This window comes from Myxocyprinus asiaticus, chromosome 38, assembly GCF_019703515.2.
Source record: "Myxocyprinus asiaticus isolate MX2 ecotype Aquarium Trade chromosome 38, UBuf_Myxa_2, whole genome shotgun sequence".
Lineage (NCBI taxonomy): Eukaryota > Metazoa > Chordata > Actinopteri > Cypriniformes > Catostomidae > Myxocyprinus > Myxocyprinus asiaticus.
The window spans coordinates 34,522,157-34,547,837 of record NC_059381.1 but is presented as its reverse complement, the minus strand read 5'-3'; the positions used below and the strand labels follow the sequence as shown (position 1 = coordinate 34,547,837).

Here is a 25,681-nt window from a genome sequence, read left to right as displayed (position 1 = left end):
TCTATGTGCCCCGAAGTAATCACTTATAGTACTTGAGAAGACAAAATGACCAAAATGCCCATCCCTATAGACCTTAAACCTAAATCTAACCGATAGTGTCATAAATCAATGGGAGATGAAAAACGCGATTGCTGAAGCAACAACGTTATTTTGTGGTGCTTCCATGACAATTTTGGCTCACGTGTCGACTCAAATTACTAACTTTTGTGTAAAAAAATATACCCTCATAAAGGTAAAAATGCCCCTATAAATAAATACCATGGTTGGGGGTGTGTGTGTGTGGGGGGGGGGGGGGGGGGGGGGGGCAAATATTTCTGACACTGATTCAGTTAACACTAAAAGGCATGCAGCACTTTTTAGAAGAGGCCAAGTGGTTGGAACAGTCAAAAGTGGTGCTAACCTAACATATCTTTCTGTCTCTTTTTTCATTAGTTTAAATGTCCAATTTCTTGGCATGCTAACTTCCATTTTGGTCAATGCTGCTTCTCTCATTCAGTGCACTGGTGGACGTGACTGACTTTACTTCACAATACGATGTTTCTTCTGCGGCACGTCTTTGTGATATTTGCAGTGCAGGTAGCGAGCGAAGGCTTGACGATACGTCTTGTTGAAAAGGGTGTAAATGAGAGGGTTCACTCCAGAGGATATATATCCCACCCACACAAACAAATTAATAAGCATATAGAAATACTTGCTGCAGTTTTCCTGACAGATAGCGACCAAAACATTGGTGATGAAGAACGGACACCACATCACCAGGAATAGAAAGAAGACAACGCCCAAGACTTTGGAGGCACGTTTCTCATTTTTGATAGCTTGCATCATGCCACGTCTGCCTTGGCCTTGTGCTTTAAATAAATGTTTGCCAGGTCCAGATGTAGGCTTCTTGTTCACCGGGTCATTGTCGAGCAGACTTGAGTCACTTATCTCAGCAGAAGAATCTTTGGAGTGGCTTTTTCTCTCTGTAGGAAAGGAAGTGCTGTGCTGCTGAAGAACTCGCAGGGTGAGGTAGTAGCAGACCACCATGATGACCAGAGGAACGATGAAGGCCACGAACGAGCCGACAAGGACGAAGCGAGGCTCGTTCAGGGTGCAGGTGCTATTCACAAACACCTTCTTCTTATCCTGAAAACCCATAACTGGGATAGGCAGTGATAACACTGAAGGAGGGGAAGAAGAGAGAGACAGAAGAGAGCATGTTTTAATACCTGGGTTGTCAAGCGATTACAAATTTTTATCTAATTATTTACATCATGTGACGAAGAACTAACTGGACTATTTTTGTCTGAAGAGCAAGTTCATCAATATTATTTACGTGTTTGTTGAACTGTTGTATAAAAGCAATATGACACCTGCAATTGTGCTGTTGTTCCATATATCAGCGCGGCTTTGATTACCTGCTGACTCTTGCCTACAGCCAAATCACAGCTGTGCTGATATACAGTCCAACAGCAGGAGGCCTCAATTTTTGTATCACTCTGCCTCTCTGTGTTCATGGCTTTCCAAAAAGTGGTGTGGATTTTCATTCATTCTTCATTTTGATTTCATTCAATGATTCGTTCAGTCACCATTTCTGAAGATTGAATATGTAACCAGTAGGTGGCATCTTTTATGTTATGAGTAGGGCTGTCGATTTAATGCGTTAATTCAGTGCGATGAATTATATAAAAAATAACGCGTTAAAAAAATTAACACAAATAATCATGCCCCCGGACCGTAATAAGAAATATTCCTCTTCCATATGAGCAAATCAAGCTTGAAGTACCACCTGTTTTCTCCAGGGGGCAGTAAGCGAAACTTGCTGTATAGGCAACACGCAGCTTATACTGACAGAGAACACACCACGCTTACAGAGCGCAGACAACACAAGATGAGGACGGACGTGTTCTTGCGTTCAAACACAGCTTGATGGAGCGCAAATCCGAAGGCAGGGATCTCAAGATGTGTTTTTCTAAGTTTCTAACTTTGTTTAACATGACGCACAGCGACCTGAAAATGGTATGTTTGTGACACAACGCAACCGAGACACTCCAAAAGCGTCCGTCTGATGCAGGTGTACATTGACACGTCCTTAGAAAAGCCCTTATTTGAGTTGAATATGCCAACAATTTTAGATTTGCTACCTGTCTGAACAAGCCATAGTTAGACTTGAAAAACAGCTAAATAAACTCCTGCAGACTTTTTGGGTTTCAAAGCAAACCATAATAAGGCTTTCAAAGGGAGCTGTGCAGAAACATCAAACTTCATGTGTCAGAACTGCTAAAAACATGATCCAATATGAATGCTGAATGTGGCAGAGCCATGCGGTGTAAGGGCCTGGTACAGCAGTAATGGCTCTTACTGTCAGTTCCTATTAGCACTGTTTCTCCAGGTAGAGATGTCAGACAGTGTCTCTCACAGCCCAAGGGAGCTCGCATGAACAGGGTCAGACTGTTTGCCTGGCATTAGCTACAAGACTGTGGCATCACATAAGACAAAAACATTTATTGATCTCTCTAATTCTTATTTTTAAATATTTCAAATTTTTCATTCTAAATCAACCTACAGTTGATATACTTTGATAAATCTATGAGTGTTTTCAAATGGGGGGGGGGGGGGGTTATTGCCGAACCAATTGCATTAGTGCGATAAAATTAGTTTTAGTTTTGCAAATTGCTTTTGTACTCAGCTTCATAGCTTTACCACATTTGTATGGTGTTTGTAATGGCAAAATTGCCATAGTAATAACTTTTTAAGTGGCTTTTTTTATTTCACTCAGAAACAGACAAATAGCAAGTAAAACTCAGGGGGAAAAAATCAAATCAATTCTGTGTGACATCCAAAAAAATTAAATTTAGTCAGAAGTAATCAAAATGTAATCCAAAAGCAATCAGATTAGATTACCATAAAAATCCAAGAGATTACGTTACTGACTACAATTTTAGTCATGTAATTTGTAATCAGTACCAGATTACAACTCAGAAATAATCTACCCAGCACTGGCTGTGTCAAGCGTTATTTAACATCAAGGAAATTCTAAATTCGTGGTTTTTGTGAGGCCTATATTCCCTGAGCTGAGTTGATGATTGAAGATTATTTTTATTTAAAGTCTAATTTAAAAAACCTTCTTCCTATCCCATTTTAATGTGTAGAGACAACTAGGGTGAAGTCAAGAAGTCAATAAAGGAGCCAAATGTACCTGAATTCACCCTATAAGTAAGCCATTCCAGACTGATGTCAATGTGAATTCCCCGACAATAGGTAGAAAGATCTTCTGCTGAATTCAGTCTGTGCTTACCTAAATTTAAACCTCTGCCCCCAGTGGCCAAAAGCTGGAAGTGTTGTTGAACGTATGGGCACGTGTGAGCTCCAGTTTCCGGGTGAAATGTCCACAGAGTGGTGCCAAAAGTGAGTTATAAAGCGAGTTGTTTTTAGTTGTAAATGATGTAATACAGTGAAGAGGAATCCATATTTTATTAACACTACCCCCCAACCCTAAACCTAACCGTCAGTGGAGTCACAATGTAATATTAGAGGGAAAATGCAACCTTTGAACTACGCTCAGCATTGATGGTGTGAACTTGATTACTTCCTGGTTTCCAATGGACCAGAGCTCATGTCTATGAAGATGATTATGGGCTTATTTACTGAAAACTAAGACATTTTGCATCTGTTTCCTTTCAAGCAAAGGCTATAAAATACTATTCAATGCAATGTTGTTGTCATTGTAGCTGTGAACAATGTATGCTTCATTCTCACCTATAGATACTGTCCAGACAGAGATGATCTTAAGCATGGCTTTACAATGTAGGTTGCTGCGGCTGTATTGGATTGGATTACGGATGCCGATATAGCGGTCAAGAGAGATGGCGCACAGGTGCATGATGGAGGCTGTGGAGAAGAGCACATCCAGGAAGATCCAAATGGGACACAGAGCTTCAGGGAGAGGCCAGGTGTAATCTGGAGACAAGTTGCACACACACAGTTTGGTACTGAGTAGAACGAAGTGTTTACACTGCAAAAATAATTGTCTTAATCAGTCTTTTGTATTTTTGTTACTTTTACAGTAGAAAGAAATATCTAAACAGCCTTAAAACAAGACGCATTTACTTGAGATGCAAAATAATATAAGACATTAATTAAATCATGTTGTACCTTGTAATAGCTAGAAAGTTAAATTTCTTTCCTAAAAACTTGAAAATGTGAAAACAAATTTATTTTGTCTCTTTTTGTTACTGAACGTTCAAGAGATGTGCTAGCTAGACTATTCAATTGTTCATTTACTTAATTTACTTAACCCTCAGAGACCCAGCGTAGCAGAATTGTAACGTTTGTTAACAGCAATTAAACAATACCTATTTTTTTTGAAGTAACAACATTATTTTTTGCAGAGATGAGTATTTTAAGAAACCATTTCAGCTTACATAGTACAAGCTGTTTCACACAGCAATATACTGATATTAAAATATATGAAAAACTCTTTAAGATCAATTAAGTATGTAGGTTGTTGAAAAAGATCTTTCGGTTAGTACTTACTGTACAGGATGCTGATTAGTGAGGCTGGCATGACCAGGAAGCCCACCAGCATGTCTGCCACGGCCAGAGAGCAGAGGAAGAAGTTGGTTGCATTGTGCAGCTTGTTTTCAATGGACACTGCCATAATCACAAGTATATTTCCTGCAACGGTGAGGAATATAAAGACCAGGATGAACAGGGCTGGCCAGTTCTTCCCTGTGGGTTGTATGACCTCTGACTCTGAGAAGTTGGATTTGAAATAGCTGTAGTTGAAGTCCAAAGAGACATTCCTTTGGGTATCACTCAGTGAGGCCATTGTGGTAAAAGCGGTAAAATCAAAGTCTGAATGAGCCTTTAGCAGCTGTCAGTGATGTTGTGTAAAATCAGACATCAGCTGACTTAAGCCCGTCTTCGTTTCAACTGAATCCTTTTGTGGTAGTGTGTGCTCCACCTAAACACAAATGAATAGTAAGATTTACTTCATTTTTATATCGCACGTTTTTGCACACAGTTTTTCTAAGTCAATTTTAATGGTATAAAATCAAGTAAAATCTACTTAAATTCATGACAAAATATTGATTAAAATGAGTAAATTTAGCTTAATTGTTTTAGTTAATACTGTAACTTTCCCTTACAAATCTGATGTACATTTAGTCAAATTTAATTAACATTTTATAAGAACACATTTTAAAGTTTCCTTATAAACATGTTTTATCATGTACCACATGACATACGGAAGCCTTCCTTAATGCATATTATCTAGTCTATTAGACAACAACACCTTGCAAGAGAAGGTTGTTTTTAACGGACAATGGTATTTTGGATGAATATCAGTCTGGCTTTAGACAACAGCATAGCACAGAGTCTGCTTTGTTCAAAGTGTCAAATGACTTATTACTTTCTGTTGATTCTGGCAATTGTGTTATTCTAATTTTGCTGGATCTCAGTGCGGCATTTGACACTCTTGATCACGGCATTCTTCTGAAGTGCTTACAGCAGTGTGTTGGGATCCAGGGTTGTGCACTAAATTGGTTCACCTCTTATTTATAGTACAGGACTTTTTCAGTGGAGATTGGAAAGTATTCTTCATCTCGTGCACCAGTCTCATATGGGGTACCACAGGGCTCAATTTTGGGTCCAGTTTTATTTTCACTATAAATGCTCCCTTTGTACACAGTTTTTCAGAAATATAACATCTCATATCATTGTTATGCGGATGACACTCAGTGCTATTTTCCCCTACATTCAAAGGATATTTCTAGTTTAGTGTCTGTTTGATTGCCTCAGGAATATTAAAAGTTGGATGTCAGCCAACTTTCTTCAGCTTAATGAAGCAAAGACAGAAGTCTTAGTTTTTGGCCCCCCTGTGTTTCCACAGAGATGGTTTTCAGTAAACTAGGACTGTTATCTAGTAACTTTCATACACACGCTAGAAATGTAGGTGTTATCTTTTATTCAGCCTTGAATTCTGACAAACAAATAAATGCTGTGGTCAGAAGCTGTTTCTATCAACTCAGGAATATAGCTAAAATGAAGTGATTTTTTTCACTGGCTCCCAGTCCATTATCGTATCTAGTTTAAAACTTTATTGTTTGTTTATAAGGGTCTGCACCGTTTGGCTCCTCCATAAATCTCTGATCTTCTCTCCTATCATCATACACCCAGACACCTACGGTCATTCAACAGGTTACAGTTGACTGTTCCCAGGTCACGCCTCAAATTGAAAGGTGACAGGCCTTTTCAATTGTTGCTCCACAGCTCTGGAATAATTTGCCACTGAAGTCCGCGCCCACGTATGATGGTTTTAAATCGCTTCTTAAGACTCAATTATTTTTTGCAGCATATAGGCATAAGCAGGTGTAGTGGTATTACTTTTCGTGCTCTGTTTGTGATTGTGTTTTTGTACAGCACTTTGGCCAACTTTTGTTGTTTTTAAATGTGCTTTATAAATAAATCTGACTTACTGACTGACTGCAATACAGGTGATAGCAAAAAGATACAGGGCTGCACACACAAACCTCAAAACACTATGACAGTAACAATCAATTTTTTTTATAATGTTTTTTTTTTTTATTATGAACTGGGTATTTTGAGTAGAATATAAACTTTAGACTTCACAAAACAAGAAGTTACAACAAAATCAACAAAGGTGTTAATAAACTTGCAAACAGTGAATTCATGTAAGCCCATTAATTATTCAAGTATGCTGGGAACACCAGCTTCAAAAAGTTAAGTAAAATTGACTTCTTTTATTTACCTGTGAAATTTACTCAAATTAGCAAATAAATATGACAAGGTTTTCTACTTTAGGATTGATACATGATGACACATTGTAAAGATAACAATCAATCATAAAAAATATAAAATAAGCTAGAGCATTATTTATTCATGTGTGAATTGAGTACAAATGTAGTTTACTTAATATTTTCCAAGTTCACACTTAAACTAATTTATTAAATGTGGAAAGAACTTAATCTTTTCTCATTCTTGATTGTGCTTTACTTCACCGCAAAAAAATAAATAAATTCAGTGCAAACAATAATAATGTTTAGATAAAAAGTCAAAGTGTCAGAACAAACAACACGTCAGAACAAGGACTTCCAAGAATACAGTCTAAAACAATGTTTAAAAAAAAAAGTTTTTATCCCCATTTCTCCCAGTTTGGAATGCCCAATTCCCACTACTTAGTAGGTCCTCTTGGTGGCGCGGTTACTCACCTCAATCCGGGTGGCGGAGGACAAGTCTCAGTCAATCCATACGTCTTGTCACGTGGACTCACAGCATGTGGAGGCTCATGCTACTCTCTGCGATCCACGCACAACTTCCCACACACCCCACTGAGAGCGAGAACCACTAATCATGACCACGGGGAGGTTACCCCACGTGACTCTACCCTCCCTAGCAACCAGGCCAATTTGGTTGCTTAGGAGACCTGGCTGGAGTCACTCAGCACAATTCAAACTCATGACTCCAGGGGTTGTAGTCAGCGTCAATACTCGCTGAGTTACCCGGGCCCCCAGTCGACAACAATGTTGAGATAATTCTACAGCTGTAAATTCAGCATAGGAATTTATAAAAATGATTTGATTTGTTTTTTGTTGTTGATGTTTTTCTCTCCCATACATTTCAGGAATATTATATAGAGTATATAAAGATTCCAAAGACAACATAAAAAAAGTCCTCTTTTGGATGAAGTTTAGCTCTTAAATTTTATGAGGTTTTCTAGAGAGTATAATTTTAACAGGATTTTTTTTTTAATATTCTAAAGGGAAAAAAAGTGATTTTGTAAACTGGTGGTTACCTTACCATGTACGCTGAAAAATTATATTTTATATAACAAGACTATACATGCAATTTAAAATTTAAAAAAAATTAAAAAATATCAGAAGTAAAAAGTATGATTTGCTTTATAGTACCTTATGGTAAAAACAAGACAATACATGTACTTTTACAAAGTCACGAAAACAATCACATTTGATTATATTTTATTGAAATATTCATGTTTCTTCTTACTTTTGATATCAGTTATGTATATTAGGGTGTTTAATGTAACATTGTATGTAGTTTAGTTAATGTTTATTGCATTATTTTAGTGTCAAGTGTGTTATACATATAGTGAAAGTAAATGATGACTGAGGCTGTCATTCTGCCAACATCTGCTTTTGTGTTCCATGGAAGAAAGAAAGTCATTCGGGTTTGGAAAAATGTGAGGTGTATACAAGATTTATTAGACAAGAACATGAAAAAGAGAGAAATTATAACAGGTTTTTACCACTGCTAATAAAACTATCCACAAGAAAGAACTTGTCTTTTGACAACTGTCTTCATTGAAATAAATTAATTCTGAGCAAACACAAAGAGCAATTTTCAGAAACACTGATGAGATGGAGTCATCGCTGTGTCACATCCAAATGAACTGGACTACTGGCATTTTCCCTGCTTCTCCCCCCAAAAATAAAGTTCTGTTAACACAAATGTACCTTTTTGTGACAACATGCCCCACTATATGGAACCTGGAACGAGTTGCAAAACAATAAAAAAGTAAAGTATCCTAAAGTAATCCCTTAAAATATTCCTTAGTAAAAATGATACTTTTTTAAAAGCTTTTTTTGTTAAATGTAAACAATATGAAATGCAGTACAACAAAATGTAAAAGGTAATGTACAAAAATGTCAAACCATTGTGTTGGCCAACAAGTATTGTTATTATAATTATTTTTATTTTAATTGTTATTAAATTGTATAAGTGTGCTTCTTCATCTTTGGGCACTTTCATTTCCCAAGGTTTGATCTGACCCTATAATCACTGAGACATAGTCCTTGTAACAGCTTCCCTATGTGACAACAAGCCCCAATCTCCCCTAGTGTATATTGAGGAATTCTGGAGAAAACACCCACCTGTGTGTTATGATGGTACTGGAGTCTGTTTCTGATCTTCTGATGGGTGTGGAAGATCTCTCTCTTGTCAACAGTGACTGAGACTGAAGCAGTTTCATCAGTGTAGATCCGTTCTCGATCTTCTGTTAAGTAAATGAGGAGAGAAATGTCGCTCAGCTCACACTTTGTTTAAGGTTTTCTTTCAAGCCTGGCCCGTTGAACTCATCTTATTCTTTTGAAGCCTTTATTAACAAATATATCACATGCAAGTGTGTAACAAATATTGACACATGCAAGTGTCTGTTTAAAGTCGAGTAGGATGACTTATCAAGTTCTTTTTGAAGAAGGTTTAGATGTGAAACTTCATATCTTTAGCCCATCCCATGATATCTTCATACCTGTGCAATGTAGAAGATACTGGGACAAGGCCAAATAATCTACAACACAGACAACAACTCTGTCACACTACCATCTCAACCTTCTGTTGAATTATTCCTTAAAACCAAATCTTTGTTTCAACGACCTCAGTAGAATGATTAATTTAACATAGTCACTAATGGCATTAAAGATGTTACACACTTACAGTGGTCTTAAAAGTATTTGGACACTTAAAAGAGTATTCCGGGTTCAATACAAGTTAAGCTCAATCGACAGCATTTGTGACATCATTTTGAACATAAAATTGTTTTGACTTGTCCCTCGTTTTCTTAAAAAAAGAAGAAGCAAAATAATGGAAGGGGGGTCATTGTTTAGAGGGGTTAAAGCTTTGATTGAGCTTAACTTGTATTGATCCTGAAATGTTCCTTTAAGCCACACTTAAAAATGTTAAAATGAAGATAAAAAAGTATCTTTATATTTATTCTTAGGCTGTTAAATGTAGCTTGCTCTTGTTGTTGCTTGACATTTAATTTCTCTTGTATTGTGATGCACTGTGATTCTGGATTATTATTAATTTTTTCTCACCTAGACTTAGACAGATGTAAATAGACTTGGCTTGATGTGATTTTATTTTCATGTTATCACTGATAAAGCCCTTACTTGTAGTCAAATATATTTCTTGTTCTTCCACTGTTTGCCTGTGGCAAAAGATGACTATTAAATGTTACTAAAAAAACAACGGATTGCAACATCCCTTGCATAATACTGTAAGAAATAAGGAGGTGTAATAGTGATTAAACACAGGACATCTTTAAGGATAGTTCAGAAAAAAATGAAAATTCAGTCATCATTGACTAACCCTCATGTTGTTCCAAACCTGTATGACTTTCTTTCTTCCATGGAACCAAAAAAGGAGATGATAAGGCCTTTTCACACCAACAGCGACGTGATTTTGAGAGGCGAATCGTCGGCGAATGGACCTTTCCCATAAAAAAGCTAAGCGAATAGGTAGCGCTAATCTACAAGCAATTTTATCGCAGTACAATAGGTGGCTCAACGCACCTTTGAGCTGGTCCGCCCATCACCGGCAAGCAGACAGAAAAAATAAAACACATCCCTCTACCAGCCGAAGCAAGGATGATGAGAGTGTTGTTGATTTGCTAAACGAGAAAGAAAACTTTTGAGATACTTCACAAACTATTTCAGTTCACCTGATGGACAAGTTGACTGACAGTATTATCATGTATACACAGTCTGAGGGGTGATTAGAAAGAATCAAGTGTAAAGGTCAAGTGAGGCAAAAATTTACTTTTTTTCTTATTTATTTTATTTGACATTAAACTCTGGGTGTAAATAAGGTAGCTCCGAAAAACTGCTTTTTTGTTTCCAATCATGTCACCTGTATTTAAGAAAAACTTTGTGTTGATATGACAAAGCAATCAAAAGTTATAGCTTTACAAAAATTTCTAAAAATGTCTTCATGTGCCCAAAAGCCTCTCCAAACAAATAAAAAATGATAATTGTACATAAGAACTAATTACACATGCAAACACAACAATGACTAAAGGTTTGCATAGCATGCAGACATGATTTTAGTAATGAGATTTCACAGAATGAGTGCCTTTTGGCTCATTGAGTCTGTGTTGTGTACTTGGCGCCATCTTCTGGTGGCCATATGTAACATTGTCCTTCATGTGGATTATCTAATGATCTATGTATCCGATTACCTTGTGTGTGGGCTCGTTTGAAAGATAATCACCTCCTCTAAAAATGGTATGTTATATATATATATATATATATATATATATATATATATATATATATATATATATATATATATATATCTTATATTTATTTATTTATTTTTTGTGAAGTTATAAGTGAAAACGCAGCATATAAGCAACACCAACAGAATTGTCAAAGATATATACTTATTACTCGCTATATTTTTGTCTGTGAGTAAAACAAATAGACTTGTTGTATTCTACTCTTTGAGAGCTTTACAACAACATATGACACATGGATATTTGATGAGACTGATGTTTATACTGAGTGCAATAATGTGTACATAGCAGATGTTTTTATAAATTATGAAAATGGAACACTTCTGATTTGTCTGCAAATTTTGGTCATAATGCCTGCATGCACTGGAAAGTAGAGCTTCTAAGCTTTCAAACACTACCTATTTTGTGTTGATCAAGACTGTAGTTGTTCATATTTTGACGGTTATTTTTTTTCTTGCAGGTGGGCCGGGCCAGCCGGCAGGCCCATCAGAGTTTAAAAGGTTAACGGATAAAGCATGTTATCATTTGGAACAATATTAATTATGTGCCACTGTCACCCATACTGTATATACTTGTGTTAAGTGCATTTGTTTATAAATCACTGCATAATGCACACTCATAATGACTGTTAAAACAAATGTTTGACTGTATCTTATTGCCATGTACATCTACTTGTGTTATATTTGCTCATAATCCTGCATGTTACTAATTAAACGTAATGAAATTTAAAGAGTGCGAGCAATAAGTCAAGTTATTTTTATTTGTATAGAGCTTTTCACAACACGCATCATTTCAAAGCAGCTTTACAGAAAATCATGCTTTAACAGAAAAAGAAGCTGTAATATATGTAATGTCTGAGAGTCATAACTGTGCGGTTTGATAAAAATAAATAAATAAATAAATAAATGTTATTGTAAATAATATTTGTATTTAGACCACCAGTGATAAATAACAGAAATAACTATTTTGTTTTCAGTATTCAAAGGCACAAAGAGTGCACTGCAAGTCACAGAAATAGTATTAATATTATTCATATTTGGTGAAGAAAAATACTTAAGATATGTAAATGTGTTATTTAAAAAGTGATACAAAGGCAAAGATGCCGTGATATATATTATATTAAATATATAAGATATAAGAAAACTCACGTAAGCTTAATAGCAAAAGCAAAACAATACAGCTATATGGAATAAATTATGAAGACAATCCACATAAGAGCAGATCATTTTTAAAGGGTGTGCAAGACAGTGATGCAGCAATATAATTTACATGTAAAGAGAACCCATATGAGAAATTAGTTTTTTTTCAGATTTTAAAATCGACACACTGACCATAAAAAAAAAGCTTTGCTTTGTCTCCGCGTGATTCGGCGAGAATGTTCACTCCAGGTGAGAATGGTGGAGAATTAAGAATCCATTGTTATGATTCAAAATGTTGATTGCGGCGAGAAATCGCGCCGTACATTCACGTTTGGTGTGCAAAGGCGTTTAGGCAGAATGTTAGCCTCAGTCGCTATTTAATTTCATTATATGGCAAAAAAGATGCAAAGGAAGTGAATGGTGACTGAGGTTAACCTTCTGCTTAAAAAATGCTTTTGCACATGGCGTGAAATAGGCCTTAGGCTCTCATTATGAATATGAACAGATATTTTAAGTGGAATTAATTAAAGTGGCATCGGTAACACTTTATATTAATGTTCCCTTTTTCAGGTATTATAAAGGGGTTTATTAATAATAATAATAATAATAATAATAATAATAATAATTTCTTACATTTATATAGCGCTTTTCTAGACACTCAAAGCGCTTTACATAGTATAGGGGGAATCTCCTCAACCACCACCAGTGTGCAGCATCCACCTGAATGATGCGATGGCAGCCATAGTGTGCCAGAAGAGAGTAGAGTTATAGAGCCAATTCAGGGATGGATGATAGATAAGGGCCAATGGGGGGAATTTGGCCAGGACACCGGGGTTATACCCCTACTCTTTATGAGAAATGCCCTGGGATTTTGACCACAGAGAGTCAGGACCTCGGTTTAACGTCTCATCCGAAAGACGGATAACTAATAATTCATTTACAAATGCATTATAAATCATTGACATGCGGTTATAACAACATGCACAAAAAGGATGACTTTCATGCAGTAACTGCCAATACTTAGCCATATACCTTACATGTTATAAATGCTTAATAACACTTATTCATCATTAGTAACCCATGAAAATGTACCTTAATGCAAAGTGGACAGCTGTTAAACATTTATTAAGGAGTTGCCAACATTAAAAACCTGTACATTAAAGCTCAGTATGGTTTAAAGGCCATCTGGCTTTATTATATGATATATACTGTGAATGAGCATGAAGACCTGAAAAGTGATTTTGCAGAGGACTTAAGGTAAGTAGGAATAGTTAAGTTGAGACAGCACTCAGAGTAGCACCATTCTTTTGACATCAATGTGACAAGCAAAGTGAGGACGCTAGTGAGTCAAGACAAGTAATAAATATAAACACAAGTTAGTAGTAAAATGACATAATCCCTCATTTTAATCTCACTATAATAGTCTATTCTTTCTGCACTGTGACATAAATCATGAATTAAAGGTGGAGTAATTCATTTTAATCCAATACACTTTTTGTCAAATTCTGTGAATATCTCTTCACGGTCCACTAGCTGTCCGTTCTGTGTGTGTGCTGAAAAAAACATCTGGTGTTTGTACACAGCCCTGGCTCTGTAAATGGGAACATAAACAAAGTGGATCGGAGCGATCCACACAACACTATTGCGTGTGCATGAATTTGAAGGGCGGAGCTCCTGAAGGAGCACTGAAGAGAGGGGTGAGTTTGTTTGGCTGTTGAGTTCAAATGTCTTTCTCAGGAATCACTTACTCCACCTTTAAGTCATTTTATGTTTTTGATTAATGTATATATATATATATATATACACATGTATTTATTAAGCTTTTATAACATGTAAGTTAAAATGCTCACCATTTGGCAAATATTGGATACAAATTGCCTTTTTCATGCATGTTGCGATAAATGCATATACATAATTCTTCTAATTCATTTGTAAATGACATTAGTCAGTAATGAATCTCTTTATAAAACCATTAACAAAGGGAACATTCATTTAAAGTGTTACCGAAAAATCAAACCTCATTGTTTCTTATGCATTTCATGGTCAAACATCATGATCACGCCTCAAACTTGTTTCTTCTTGCGACATGATATTTGGTCACAAAGGACGTTTGGTGACTATGTACCGGTACTGCCCTTTGTACTGAATTCAGCCACTGATACAGTCATTAAATTATTTCCTTTTGTGTTCTGCAGAAGCGAGAAAGCCATACAGGTTTGTAATGGTATCAAGGTGAGTAAATGATAATAGAAGTTTCATCTTTTGAACTGTCACTTTAATTGAATGACAGCAAATATTTCACTATGCCACAGTGCACTTTTATGCAAATTTGAATGAACCCTCCGGCAAGAAACTAGTTTAGTCAGCTCAGCTTACATAAGAGTTAACACAAATGCAAAGTAGCACTTGTGCTCACCACTGTCAAGGAAATAGCACAAATTCACTAAACAAATATTTAAAAACAAATATTCTGAGTTAAACTTGTGATATTTGCAGGCAACATATGCACATAAAAGCTAAGGAGGAACATTGCTCTAGAAAGTTACTGTACTGTAATGATCTGTTAAAACACAATAAATCATGCAAAGGGATGAAAGTCCCTGTGCATTGTATGTAGGTATTAGTTGTGGCAATATTATCCTTTCATGACACCTGTTTGGGAACATTGGGACATTATCTCAAAAGAAGCAAAAAAGGATGACTTCAGGAGTTTTTTTTTGGGGGGGGGGGTAAATTGTAATTTACAGTGAATATCTGACTGCATTTGACTGCATCTCCATCACATTCAAATGGTCAATGGGAAACAGATGCAGTTTTAGAGTTAAAGTCTCAAATGCATTACTTGCTGTCTAATTGATCTGAAACTTAATGAAGACTTGAGGAACATTTTCCGCACTTACAGTGGTAACGTCCCATCAAGTTATAAATCTACACACCTGAACATTAAATGGATTATTTTTCATGCTTCCGACAATAAGCGTATCCTTTGCACTACGTTATTTTGTGTTGTAGCATTGTGTGTTTCTTTCTAGCCGAAGAAACTAAAAGAGCCACTTGCTGCAGGGGGGGCAGTGGTGGCTCAGCAGTTAAGGCTCTGGGTTACTGATCAGAAGGTTGGGGGCTCAAGCCCCAGCACTGCCAAGATGCCACTGTTGGGCCCCTGAGCAAGGCCCTTGACCCTATCTGCTCCAGGGGCACCATATCATGGCTGACCCTGCACTCTGACCCCAGCTTAGCTGGGATTTGTGAAAAAAAAGAATTTCACTGTATATGTGTAACACATCAATGGAAAGGAGGCAAGAACCAGCTTGATAATATTCATAATAGTTTAATTATAAACTGAACCAAAAAGACAAACACACACAGGTGTCAGACAGCTGTCCATAACTCTCTCTCTGTCACACTGCCATCTCTAGTCAGCCCTTATCCCTCTCGGGCTAATCAGCCTGATTAGGAGCCAGGTGTGTGAATCACAACCCAGCCCTGCCCTCCACCCTGCCACAATGTGCACAAAGCCCTGCCCTCCACCCTGCCACAATGTGCACAAAAAAAAAAAATGTAGAATGTGTAATAAATAAAATTATAATTATAAAATTGCTTAATGCATCTTTTTTAAGAAGCCGTTCTGCGAGTGTCTTCCTAGCGATTTATCCCTCTGTCAGGCACGGGCGTTCTTTGATTGCTGAAGCAGCACTCACTAAGATTGATTGTGTTCATTGTGAGCACATAAAACTCAAAATGCATCGCTCTCAGCTTGCTTTCTTTAGAAATTTGACTGCACGAGCGAGAGAAGCAAGTATAATGCAGCATGGAGAGTTTGAGGATCATTTGTCAGCGGCTTAGGCCTTGCGTCTCTCCTTTTCTACATCTCAAGCTGCTTCGCCTGTTCAATATGCCTCTGACGATTTGGTGCCCGCTCTGGTGCGCTGTGATTGATACATTTGGCGGTGGAGATGATGTTACGAATACATTGTCACTGGCCTTCCATTAGTGAGACATGTCAAGCACAAGTGAGCTGCTTACTGTAACGTCCCCAGGCAGGCTGTAAAATGGAAGAAATTGGCCTCTGAGGCTGAGTTGCTTGAAGTTTCTTACTTGAGCTTCGACCGGATGAACACTGTTCACCACGTTGGTGTGCAGTTGTGAGCTGGAATAGTGAGTGTGATGGTTTCGGCCTGATTTTACTGTTGTTGGTGGCATGCCAGAAGACTGCCATGTTGCAGCATGGAGTGGTGGTGGTGTAGTGGGCTAAAGCACAGAACTTGTAAGCAGAAGGTTGCCAGTACAATCCCCACAGTCACCACCATTGTGTCCTTGAGCAAGGCACTTAACTCCAGGTTACTCTGGGGGGACTGTCCCTGTAATAAATGCACTGTAAGTTGCTTTGGATAAAAGTGTCTGCCAAATGCATAATTGTAAATGTAAACAAAAATTTAAGCAAAATCCAGTTTGTGGGGGATGCTTGTTCTTCATTGACTGTCTTTGCTGTTGTTAGCGGCATGCCATAAGAGTACCATGTCGCAATACAATGATTTAAGGTGTACACAGTGTTTCTTCTGGCCCTCAAGGGTGGAGAAACACCTCTGTGTCCCTAATGTAGCCCTCTTGCTTTCCCACTGTTCTGAGCCGGGAACGAGCTTGTTGCATGACGCAGGTCACTTTGATGCCAGTTTTTACTGTTGCTGGCAACTAACAAGAAGACAGCAAAAAGATTTAATGTATACACAGTGCTTTCTTCTGGCCTCGAGAAGGCCCAGAAAAATGCCACTGTGACTGCATGGGCAGCCCTCTCATTTTCCCCACTGTCGCGAACCAAGAACGAGTTGCGGCGTAACGTAGGTCACTTCAATGCCTGTTTTTACTGTTGTCGATGATGTGCCAAAAGTCTGAGGACCTTGGTGTGTCTAGAACAAAAACAAAGGACCTTGTTGCATATGCGCAAGGCATGCACACTGGTTAAACCCTGCCAAGCGGTTTCTTCCACGTTCCCAGGACAGCACTTGTTCTTTTCCCGCTGTTAAGGGCCGGAAACAAGGACTCGACAACAGTCTCATGACTATTTTCCTGCTGTTGGCATCTTGCCAAGGGTCTGCCGTGTTGCAATGCACACAAAGCTCTTGTTGCATTTGCATGAGTTTTGCCAGTTTGAATGACTCAATTGCATTAAGCAGCTGCCCCCTGATGGTGGGTGGGGTGTTGACGTTAGCGTTTCAGTTCAAGGTCCTTCCCTTCGGATTGTTCCTTGCTCCTCGCACATTTACCAAATGTGTTGATACGGCACTGGCTCCGCGGAAAATGAGCGATTTCCACATATCAAAGTACCTCAACGATTGGCTGCTATTAGCACAATCAGAGCAGTTGGCATGTAAGCACAGGCATCTGTTGCTCATGCAATTGGAGCATTTGGGCCTCAAAATCAATTGGGCAAAGAGTATCCTGGTGCTTAGTCGGCAGGTTTCCTTATTAGGAATAAAACTTGACTCAGTAACCATGTCGGCTCATCTAACCGACGCTTGCATTCAGTCTATTCTCCAATGTTTAACAAAGTTCAAGCTTATAGTAGCTTTAATGCTGTGAAAGTTCCAGTGGGTGTTAGGACTGATGGCCACCTCGGCCGCCATCCTCCATCTGGGATTACTGCACACGAGACCTCTCCAGTGTTGGATCAACTCGAGGGTGTACAGTCATATGTGGTGACGCAGTCACTTACGTCTATTTGTAACACAACGCTGTATAGCCGTGCTTATAATTTGAAGAACACCTTTGTTTTATCAGGAGGTTGTTGCACTGTGCCAAGTGGCAAGATGAAAAGTTGTCACGTCAGACACATCCAGCTTGGGCTCGGTCATCCAGTTTTCAGCACCTGGATCGCTGTGCGAACCTCGTGGCATATAAACTGCCTAGAACTGCTTGCAAACCTCTTAGCTCTGGAAGCCTTTGGGGCAGACATGCAAGGGTTTCATAACTCTCTATCCACACTGAAAACTTAGGTCGCTGCTATAGCAACAGGACATGACCTTTTGGATGGTTTCTCGCTAAGCAAACACCCTTTTGTCAGTAAGTTATTAAGTGGAGCTAGTCAGCTGAGGGCCTCTCGCCCCGCTACTGTCCCAATCGGCGATTTAGCGCTGGTGTTAGAAGTGCTTACCGATCTCCTGTTTGAGCCATTACATGCGGTAATCATACGCATACTCTTGCTAAAGACTGTGCTGCTGCTTGAAGTTGGCCTCAGCAAAAAAATTATTGGGGACCAACAGGCCATGTCAGTCAGAAACTCTTGTTTAAGTTTGGACAGGGCTTGTCGAAGGCAGTCCTTAAGCCTAGAGAATGTTATGTGGCAGAGGTGTTGGCCACTCCCTTCAGGGCTCAGTTTGTCCCCCTCCAAGTGTGACAACCTTCAGGGATCAGGTTGTCAACCTCTCCTCCTGTGTTTGGGTCAGCAAGGCTAAGAGGCTGCACAAGCTTTGTCTGGTAAGGGCATTGCATTCACTTGTTAAACCGTATGAGTCAATTTAGGCTGTAAGAACAGCTCTTTGTTTACTTTGGAGTTTACGCAAAGTTGGCCATCTCTAAGCACAGACTTTTTCACTGGGCAAGCAGTGTCCAGTGGGTCTTAAAGCTCATTCTACTAGAAGCATGGCTACCTCCTGGGCTTGGGTGAAAGGGGTGTCTCTAAAAGACATCTGTCTAGCAGCAGGCTGGGTTTCCCCAAACACCTTTGCCAGGTTCTATAACTAGGATGTTTCCTTCCACTCTTCCCAGATTTTGGCTGCAAAGAAGGGTTAATATGTCCATGTTTCACTACCCTGCTTGACTAGTGTTATTGTTTGTTGTGTTTTTGCCTGATTTTATAACCTTTGCATTCTCTCTCTTTTTTCCCATTGTGAATGCGAAAAGGAGCTAATTTTCAATGTTTTTCATTACCTTACCATTTGCCATTTGCTTTCACTTACCATTTGTCAATGTGAATGGGAGTTTGTTTTCAATGTTTTTACTACCATGTCAGCTAGTGAGCATTGTTCTGGTGCATCTGAATCAGTAGCAAGGCATTATTGTATACGATTCCCATAGTGTCTGTTACTGACACAGTGTTGAGAGACTGACTTAAAAATGAACATCTCAGTTACCTGAGAGGATGGAACAAGACACTGCATGGGAGGAGTTCCCATGCTACTGGCATATCATCTTGTTCCCTTCTTTCAGGGATCATAGATTACACTCATAACAGAGACATTTTCAAATATATTTTTCAAGGTAATCTTTTTTTTTTTTTTTTTTCTTTTATGAATTTTTGAGTCATGAATATCAAGAAATGTCCTAGGGGTAGTCAATTTGACCTGAACAGAATCTGCCTTTTCATAGAAATGTCAAAAAACAATATTTTATGATATTTTATAAAAAAACTTCACACTCAGTCATGAGAATCCTGTCTGTTTTATGTTTTTTTGAAACAAAATGGCTACCTGCATGTTGGTTACACCACCTCACGCCTAATTTGGTGGACAAAAGTTTTTCAAATAATAATATTTAAAAACAGCATTGTCTCACTGCTTGTTTTCTTTAAGATATAATATTAAAAGAGGATCCCACACTAAAAACTTTTCAAGAATTTTAGCTTTTAATGAGACATTTATTTATTTATTTATTTCACTGTCTCCAGATGTTAACACCACATTTTTTACTTTAAGCCCCTGAAAAAAATTCCAAAATGAATTTTAACTCAGAAATTGAAAACATGTTTATTATAGTAGAGGTGTATTCAAGTTATTGTTTTGTGTGACTTGCATTGTTTATGTATTTCTGAATAACTTAATAGATTCGGACAAAAAAATTGAGAATCACGTCATTGATCCTATGTTTTTTAACCATTTTAGTCAACTTGTTTTCATTTAAATAGCACTCTGGTGTAAAAAATACATTTGTAAAAGTACAAATATTAGAACAATGTTGTTTAAAATAGGTTAGTTTTGGACGGAGTATTGTTAGGGTGGCCAGACGTCCCATTTTTCCCAGGACATTCCAATATTTAAGCACTTTTTCTAGTGTCCCGACTTATTCTGAAGAAATTGTGTTTTGTCCCGTATTTCCCCTCTCCTAAAATTTCTCTATCGCATATGTGGCTTTCTCAGTCACGTGAGAACTCTAATCAAAGGTAGCCAAGGATATGGCTTGTAAAACCAATAAAATCACACCGTGTTATTTGAAGTACATGATTGGATTAAACTATCCAATCACAATCCCCTATCAACAGATATCCTGTTAGTGAACTGATTAAAGAGTCAGTTTGAAAGAGCACACAGATGAAATTGTGGCTGGAAAAATGTCAAGGAAGCATGCATGTACATTTAATGAGGATCTTCAAAAAGATATTACATTTCTAAAAAAGGAGTCACAGACAGAGCCTAGTAAAGTGAGGTGTGAGATTTGTGGAGCTCGCTCTTCCATCGCCCATGGAGGCCGCACCAACATCGCGCAGCATGTTCATACAAAAAAACACGTGGATGCTGCTAAAAGTAAGTGTGCCACACCAAGTGTTAGCGATTTTTTTGTGAAGCAAAGTTCCGAATCTGACAAGGTGCACGCAAGTGAAGGACTTTTTGCTTATCATTCTGTTGTGCACGGCCATAGCTTTGCACATTCATGACCTGAGAAAAGTCTTGTAGGCCAGGCTGGAGGAATCATTCATACTCTATGACATTAAAAAGCAGTTGGATGCCCTGGTTGAAGCTGGTGACATGCGAGTGGATGACTACTGGAGCTGCCACTGCCGCAGGCAGCTTTCACTCGACCTGCCACCGCCAACGACAGCTCTCACTCAGCTATCACTCATCCTGCCACTGCTGCAGACAGCTCTCACTGGCTCCGTCACTGTTTTAAGCATCTTCCTTGTGATCCATCACCGTTACCCGCTCCTCCCTCTCGATCCGCCACCATATACACACATGCACATGTACTGTTTCCATACACTAGGATATTTAATATGCATATTCTGTTGCCTCTATAATCCTGCTTTTTTCTTATGCACAAAAAAACTTGATCCAACCTCACAATGTACAGCCTACATCGCTTCAATATATGCAGATGTGCAATTTGCACAACAGTAAAAAGAGATGTAGTTTACTCTTTAGCATAGTTCTAGCTCACTGCGAATTGTAAATTGTCTGTATGTATTTTCTGCATTGTTACTGTAAAGCGTTACTGTAATCTAATTACATTTTGCGATAAACGCAGTAATGTAACGCGTTACTTTAAAATTATGTAATCTGATTACAGTTACAGACATAAATACAATTACGTTACTTGGATTACACATTTATTGCTAGGACCATAATATGAATTAAGTAGAATGCATTTTAAAATGTATTACGTTCCTATGTTAGTACTTTTATGTGTGTTGCTGTGTCAGCTAATGGGCATGCGCTCTAACAAACCACCATGGCATAGAGGACACATATCGAGGCGATGGCAGATGAGTGAGCTGCGTTACTATGGACGCAGCGGAGTGTAGTTGTTTATTCAAATTGAAAACAAAAGTAAAGCATTTCAAGATTTCACACTCTGTGTCAGCGTGCTCCCAGCCCTGGCTGGAGGAGAGAGGCACGCAAGGTTGGGCCAGCAACAAATCCTCCTCAAATCTCCGCGCTCTACCCCTTCCTCACAAGCCTCCCTCAGGTGTCCATCTGCAGAGGAGAGGGGATCGGTTTCGGGTGTATATGGAAAACAGCCCTCGTTCCCATCTGACAGAAGGATATATCGCTCACAAGGTGGAAACATTTGCGGAACGGCGTCTTGAAAGAGCAAACGGCTCTTTTATGTTCTTTATCTACTGTACACAATTAAACACAGACACAATGCAAAAGCGTTACAGATGCACAAGTGATAAAGGATACTCAATTTGTCCAAGCACAGGTAGAAATAATCCACTCTCTGTAAAGTTGTGTAAACACACACATGCTGCACATGTACACACACAAGCAGACATTCTGTACATGCACATATACACATGCATGATGCAAAACACAAGCAAACCTGTATATTCACACCGAAAATAAACAAGCATTCAAATGCACAATGGATTTACTATCAAAGCAGTTTGCACATGTGTTTTCAGAAATGTTTCAGTTCATTAGTATTTTTTTCAGGTAAGCAAGCATACTGTACACATACACGCCACACATAGCTAAGAAGGTTGTAGATAGCAGGGACACACACACACACACACACACACACACACACACACACATACCTGAAGATACTACTACAGCATATTTGAGATAAGAAAGTTAAGTTGCATATTTAGAAATGCATTGGATCTCTTTAGCCAAGTTGCTGTCTTTATCATATTGCTGTAATTTTGTTATTGTTTTCAGTCAATATTAAAATACTAAAAGAGCTATTAGTGACACATTTGTTTTTTTCGCAGGTTTGATTGGTTTTAGAAAGTAACTTTAAAGTAATTAGTAATCTGATTACTTTCCCAACTAAATAATCAGTAATGTAATCAGACTACAATTTAGGGAGAAGAAATCTGTAATCTGTAATTGATTACTTTTTGAAAGTAACTTACACAACACTGCTAGGCTTAAAGAAGCGCAAATAACGATGATATAGCGATGAGAGCTGCCTGTGACGGTGAGAGGTTAAGTAGCCAAATTCATCCTTGTGCGGCGGTGGCAGGTCAAGAGCTGCCACGGAAAGATTTTAACCCCTACTGTGATTTCTTTTGTGCAGTGAGAAACTTTTATTCAGCATTGGTGGATTACCTCCAAAACTGGAGCCACTCATTGGAGAACACAGAAAAACTTGAGTGGGCCCTACTGAGAGACATCCCAGAGTGGAAAGGCATTCAGAGCAGCCTCGAACACTTCTACTCCAGATTCCCCGCTCTCAGTTTGATTGATGAAACCACGCTCTTTAATGAGTGGGCTTGCGCGAAAAGCATTGTCACTCGTCGCATCACTGAGTGAAACATGAAAGAGACCGCCGTGTCTGAGAGATGGACAGACGTTTTTCATGAGCTGGAGAGCAAGACCATCAACTTCAGAGTCTTAGCTAAGGTTGTGGAGTTTGGTTTATGCCCGCCTGGGGCATCTGCATCTGTGGATCGTGTTCTCATTAATGAACGCAGCATGGACACAGGATAAATCTGGACTCAGTGTAACAGTCATGAAGACGATGCTTTTTGTACGTCTTAACTTTGGACTGGACTGCTCTGCATTTTACGATAAACTCTTGAAAGACAAGTGCACACTGAGAAAAATTGCTGCCAGCGAAAAGAACAAGGTGACAACAGTTACAGATGCAGATGCACCCACTACTTCGCATTGATCTGCGGAGTAGAGGGTGCATCCGGGTGCATTGAGGAATCTGGTCACCATAAGTATTGCATGTTGCTCTGCTGTCACTACTTGACATGTCAACTATGCAGATACTGTAACTGTAATATTAAAGCCAATTGTATTTCATATATTGGCTTTGAGTTCTTGCTATCCTAAATTCAGTTGTCCAAGCAAGATTCAGAACACGTTCTGCAGAGCCTATATTTAATCAGTTTCATCGTATAGCTGTTGTAAGTTAACACAATAAAACCACACTGGAATATATTCAGGTGAGAATTAACAATGAAGGTAGATTTGAACTGAAAGACTGAACTGTGGAACTTCTCAGCACACGCCTTTGAATAAATCTCAAGTCGGGGCAAGTTGTCACATGCGTTTTGACCATGTTCAATAGCATCTTGCAAAGACTTTAAGGTATGGCAACTAGCCCCTCTCCCAAACTTATATTATATTCTGTTTAAATTAAATCGCTATCTTTCAAGTTCATTTATTCAGGAAGATCGAAATACATCGAGACATGCACGCGCCTTGACGATAAATGATGCATATGCTCAAGCTTAGAGAGCGAAAAAAATGTGTTAAAATAACACAAATAAATCGTTTTATAAAACAGGACTATAAGACAAAATGAAAGTAAGATCTCAGGAGCCATATCACAAAACATCCTAACTTTAATCCTATCTTGTAACCAAGGCGACTTCAAGTTCAGGATGTAAACATGTTCTTTCTTGTCAGATCTTAAGACAGATGGGCAAAAAAAGGCACTAATTAATTCCCAAAACAAACAAGCAAACATAAAATCTCGTACCCTTATACTGCGTTCATCCTGTGTCAGTATCCAGTGTATTGAGCTCTTCTCATCGCGCTTATCCAGTGAATTCAATGTTCTCACGCAAGTTTCTTTTATCAGCGCTGAGAAAAAAGGTGTTGCCGAATGACAGACGCAATGAAGGCTGATCGCTGTTTCAGTATCATCTTGAGGTAGAATGGAGCAGAGTTTCACTAATGAAATGTAGTTTGTGTATGTATACACAGAGAAGTTGTCACAATGGGTGATCAGTAGGATTATGTCTGGGCCACTGTTGGTGAAACTTCTACAGAAGCATAATTTCCAGACTGCTTTTTCGGTTCTTCTATCGTTTTATATCGAAAATATCTAACAATGTATCAGTTTAAATGTCAGAAGTCCTCTTTCGTGTCAACACTCAGGTTAAATAAGCCAGTGAATCTCTGTACAGCAAAACCATCATTGTAAACAAAGAAACAAATCATCTTTCAAAAGTCCAATTACACAAATGGGTATTTTCTTTAACAGTAGTTTTGTATGTTGGCTTCAAACACCTACTTCAATATGGAGGGCCAAATTACTCAAAATTAAATCACTAAATAAATCTTTAAATACATAGTGAATTTATTCAGTTCATGATTAAATAAATGATATTCATATTTTAAATAATCAAAGGGATAGTTCATCCAAAAAGGAAAATTCTCTCATCATTTACTCCCCCTCATGCCATCCCAGATATGTATGAATTTCTTTCTTCTGTAGAACCCAAATGAAGATTTTTAGTAGAATATCTCAGCTCTGTTCGTCCTTAAAATGCAAGTGAATGGTGACCAGAAATTTGGAGGTCCAAAAATCATATAAAGGAATTCATGTGACTCCAGTTGTTTAATCCATATCTTCAGAAGCGATATGATAGGTGTGGATGAGATACAGATCAATATTTAAGTCCTTTTTTTTTTTTTTTACCATAAATCTCCACTTTTACATTCTTCTTCTTTTGTTTTTGGCGATTCGCATTCTTCGTGCACCTATTGGGTAGGGAGGAGAATTTATAGTAAAAAAGGACTTCTCACCCACACCAATCATATTACTTCTGAAGACATGGATTTAACCACTGGAGTCGTATGGATTACTTTTATGGTGCTTTTATTTGCTTTTTGGAGCTTCAAAGTTCTGGTCACCATTCACTTACATTGTATGGACCTACAGAGCTGAAATATTCTTCTAAAAATCTTCATTTGTGTTCAGCAGAAGAAAGAAAGTCATACACATATGGGATGGCATGAGGGTGAGTAAATGATGAGAGAATTTTAATGTTTTGGTGAATTATCATTTAAATTCATAGTGAATTAATTATATGCACCATTAAATTGGTACTGTACAT

At 38.2% G+C, this 25,681-nt stretch overlaps 1 protein-coding gene across 1 annotated transcript; it reads right to left on the bottom strand.

Annotated features, from left to right (window-relative positions):
- Positions 1 to 320: 320 nt before the first annotated feature.
- Positions 321 to 24,433, bottom strand: LOC127429355 (5-hydroxytryptamine receptor 2A). The gene is made up of 5 exons (XM_051678337.1): positions 24,319 to 24,433; positions 8,892 to 9,013; positions 4,516 to 4,945; positions 3,739 to 3,939; positions 321 to 1,160 (listed from the first exon to the last, which is right to left on the bottom strand). Exons 3-5 carry the CDS (start codon positions 4,808 to 4,810, stop codon positions 520 to 522), a joined length of 1,137 nt encoding a protein of 378 aa, XP_051534297.1. The 5' UTR covers positions 4,811 to 4,945; positions 8,892 to 9,013; positions 24,319 to 24,433; the 3' UTR covers positions 321 to 519.
- Between the last annotated feature and the right edge of the window lie 1,248 nt (positions 24,434 to 25,681).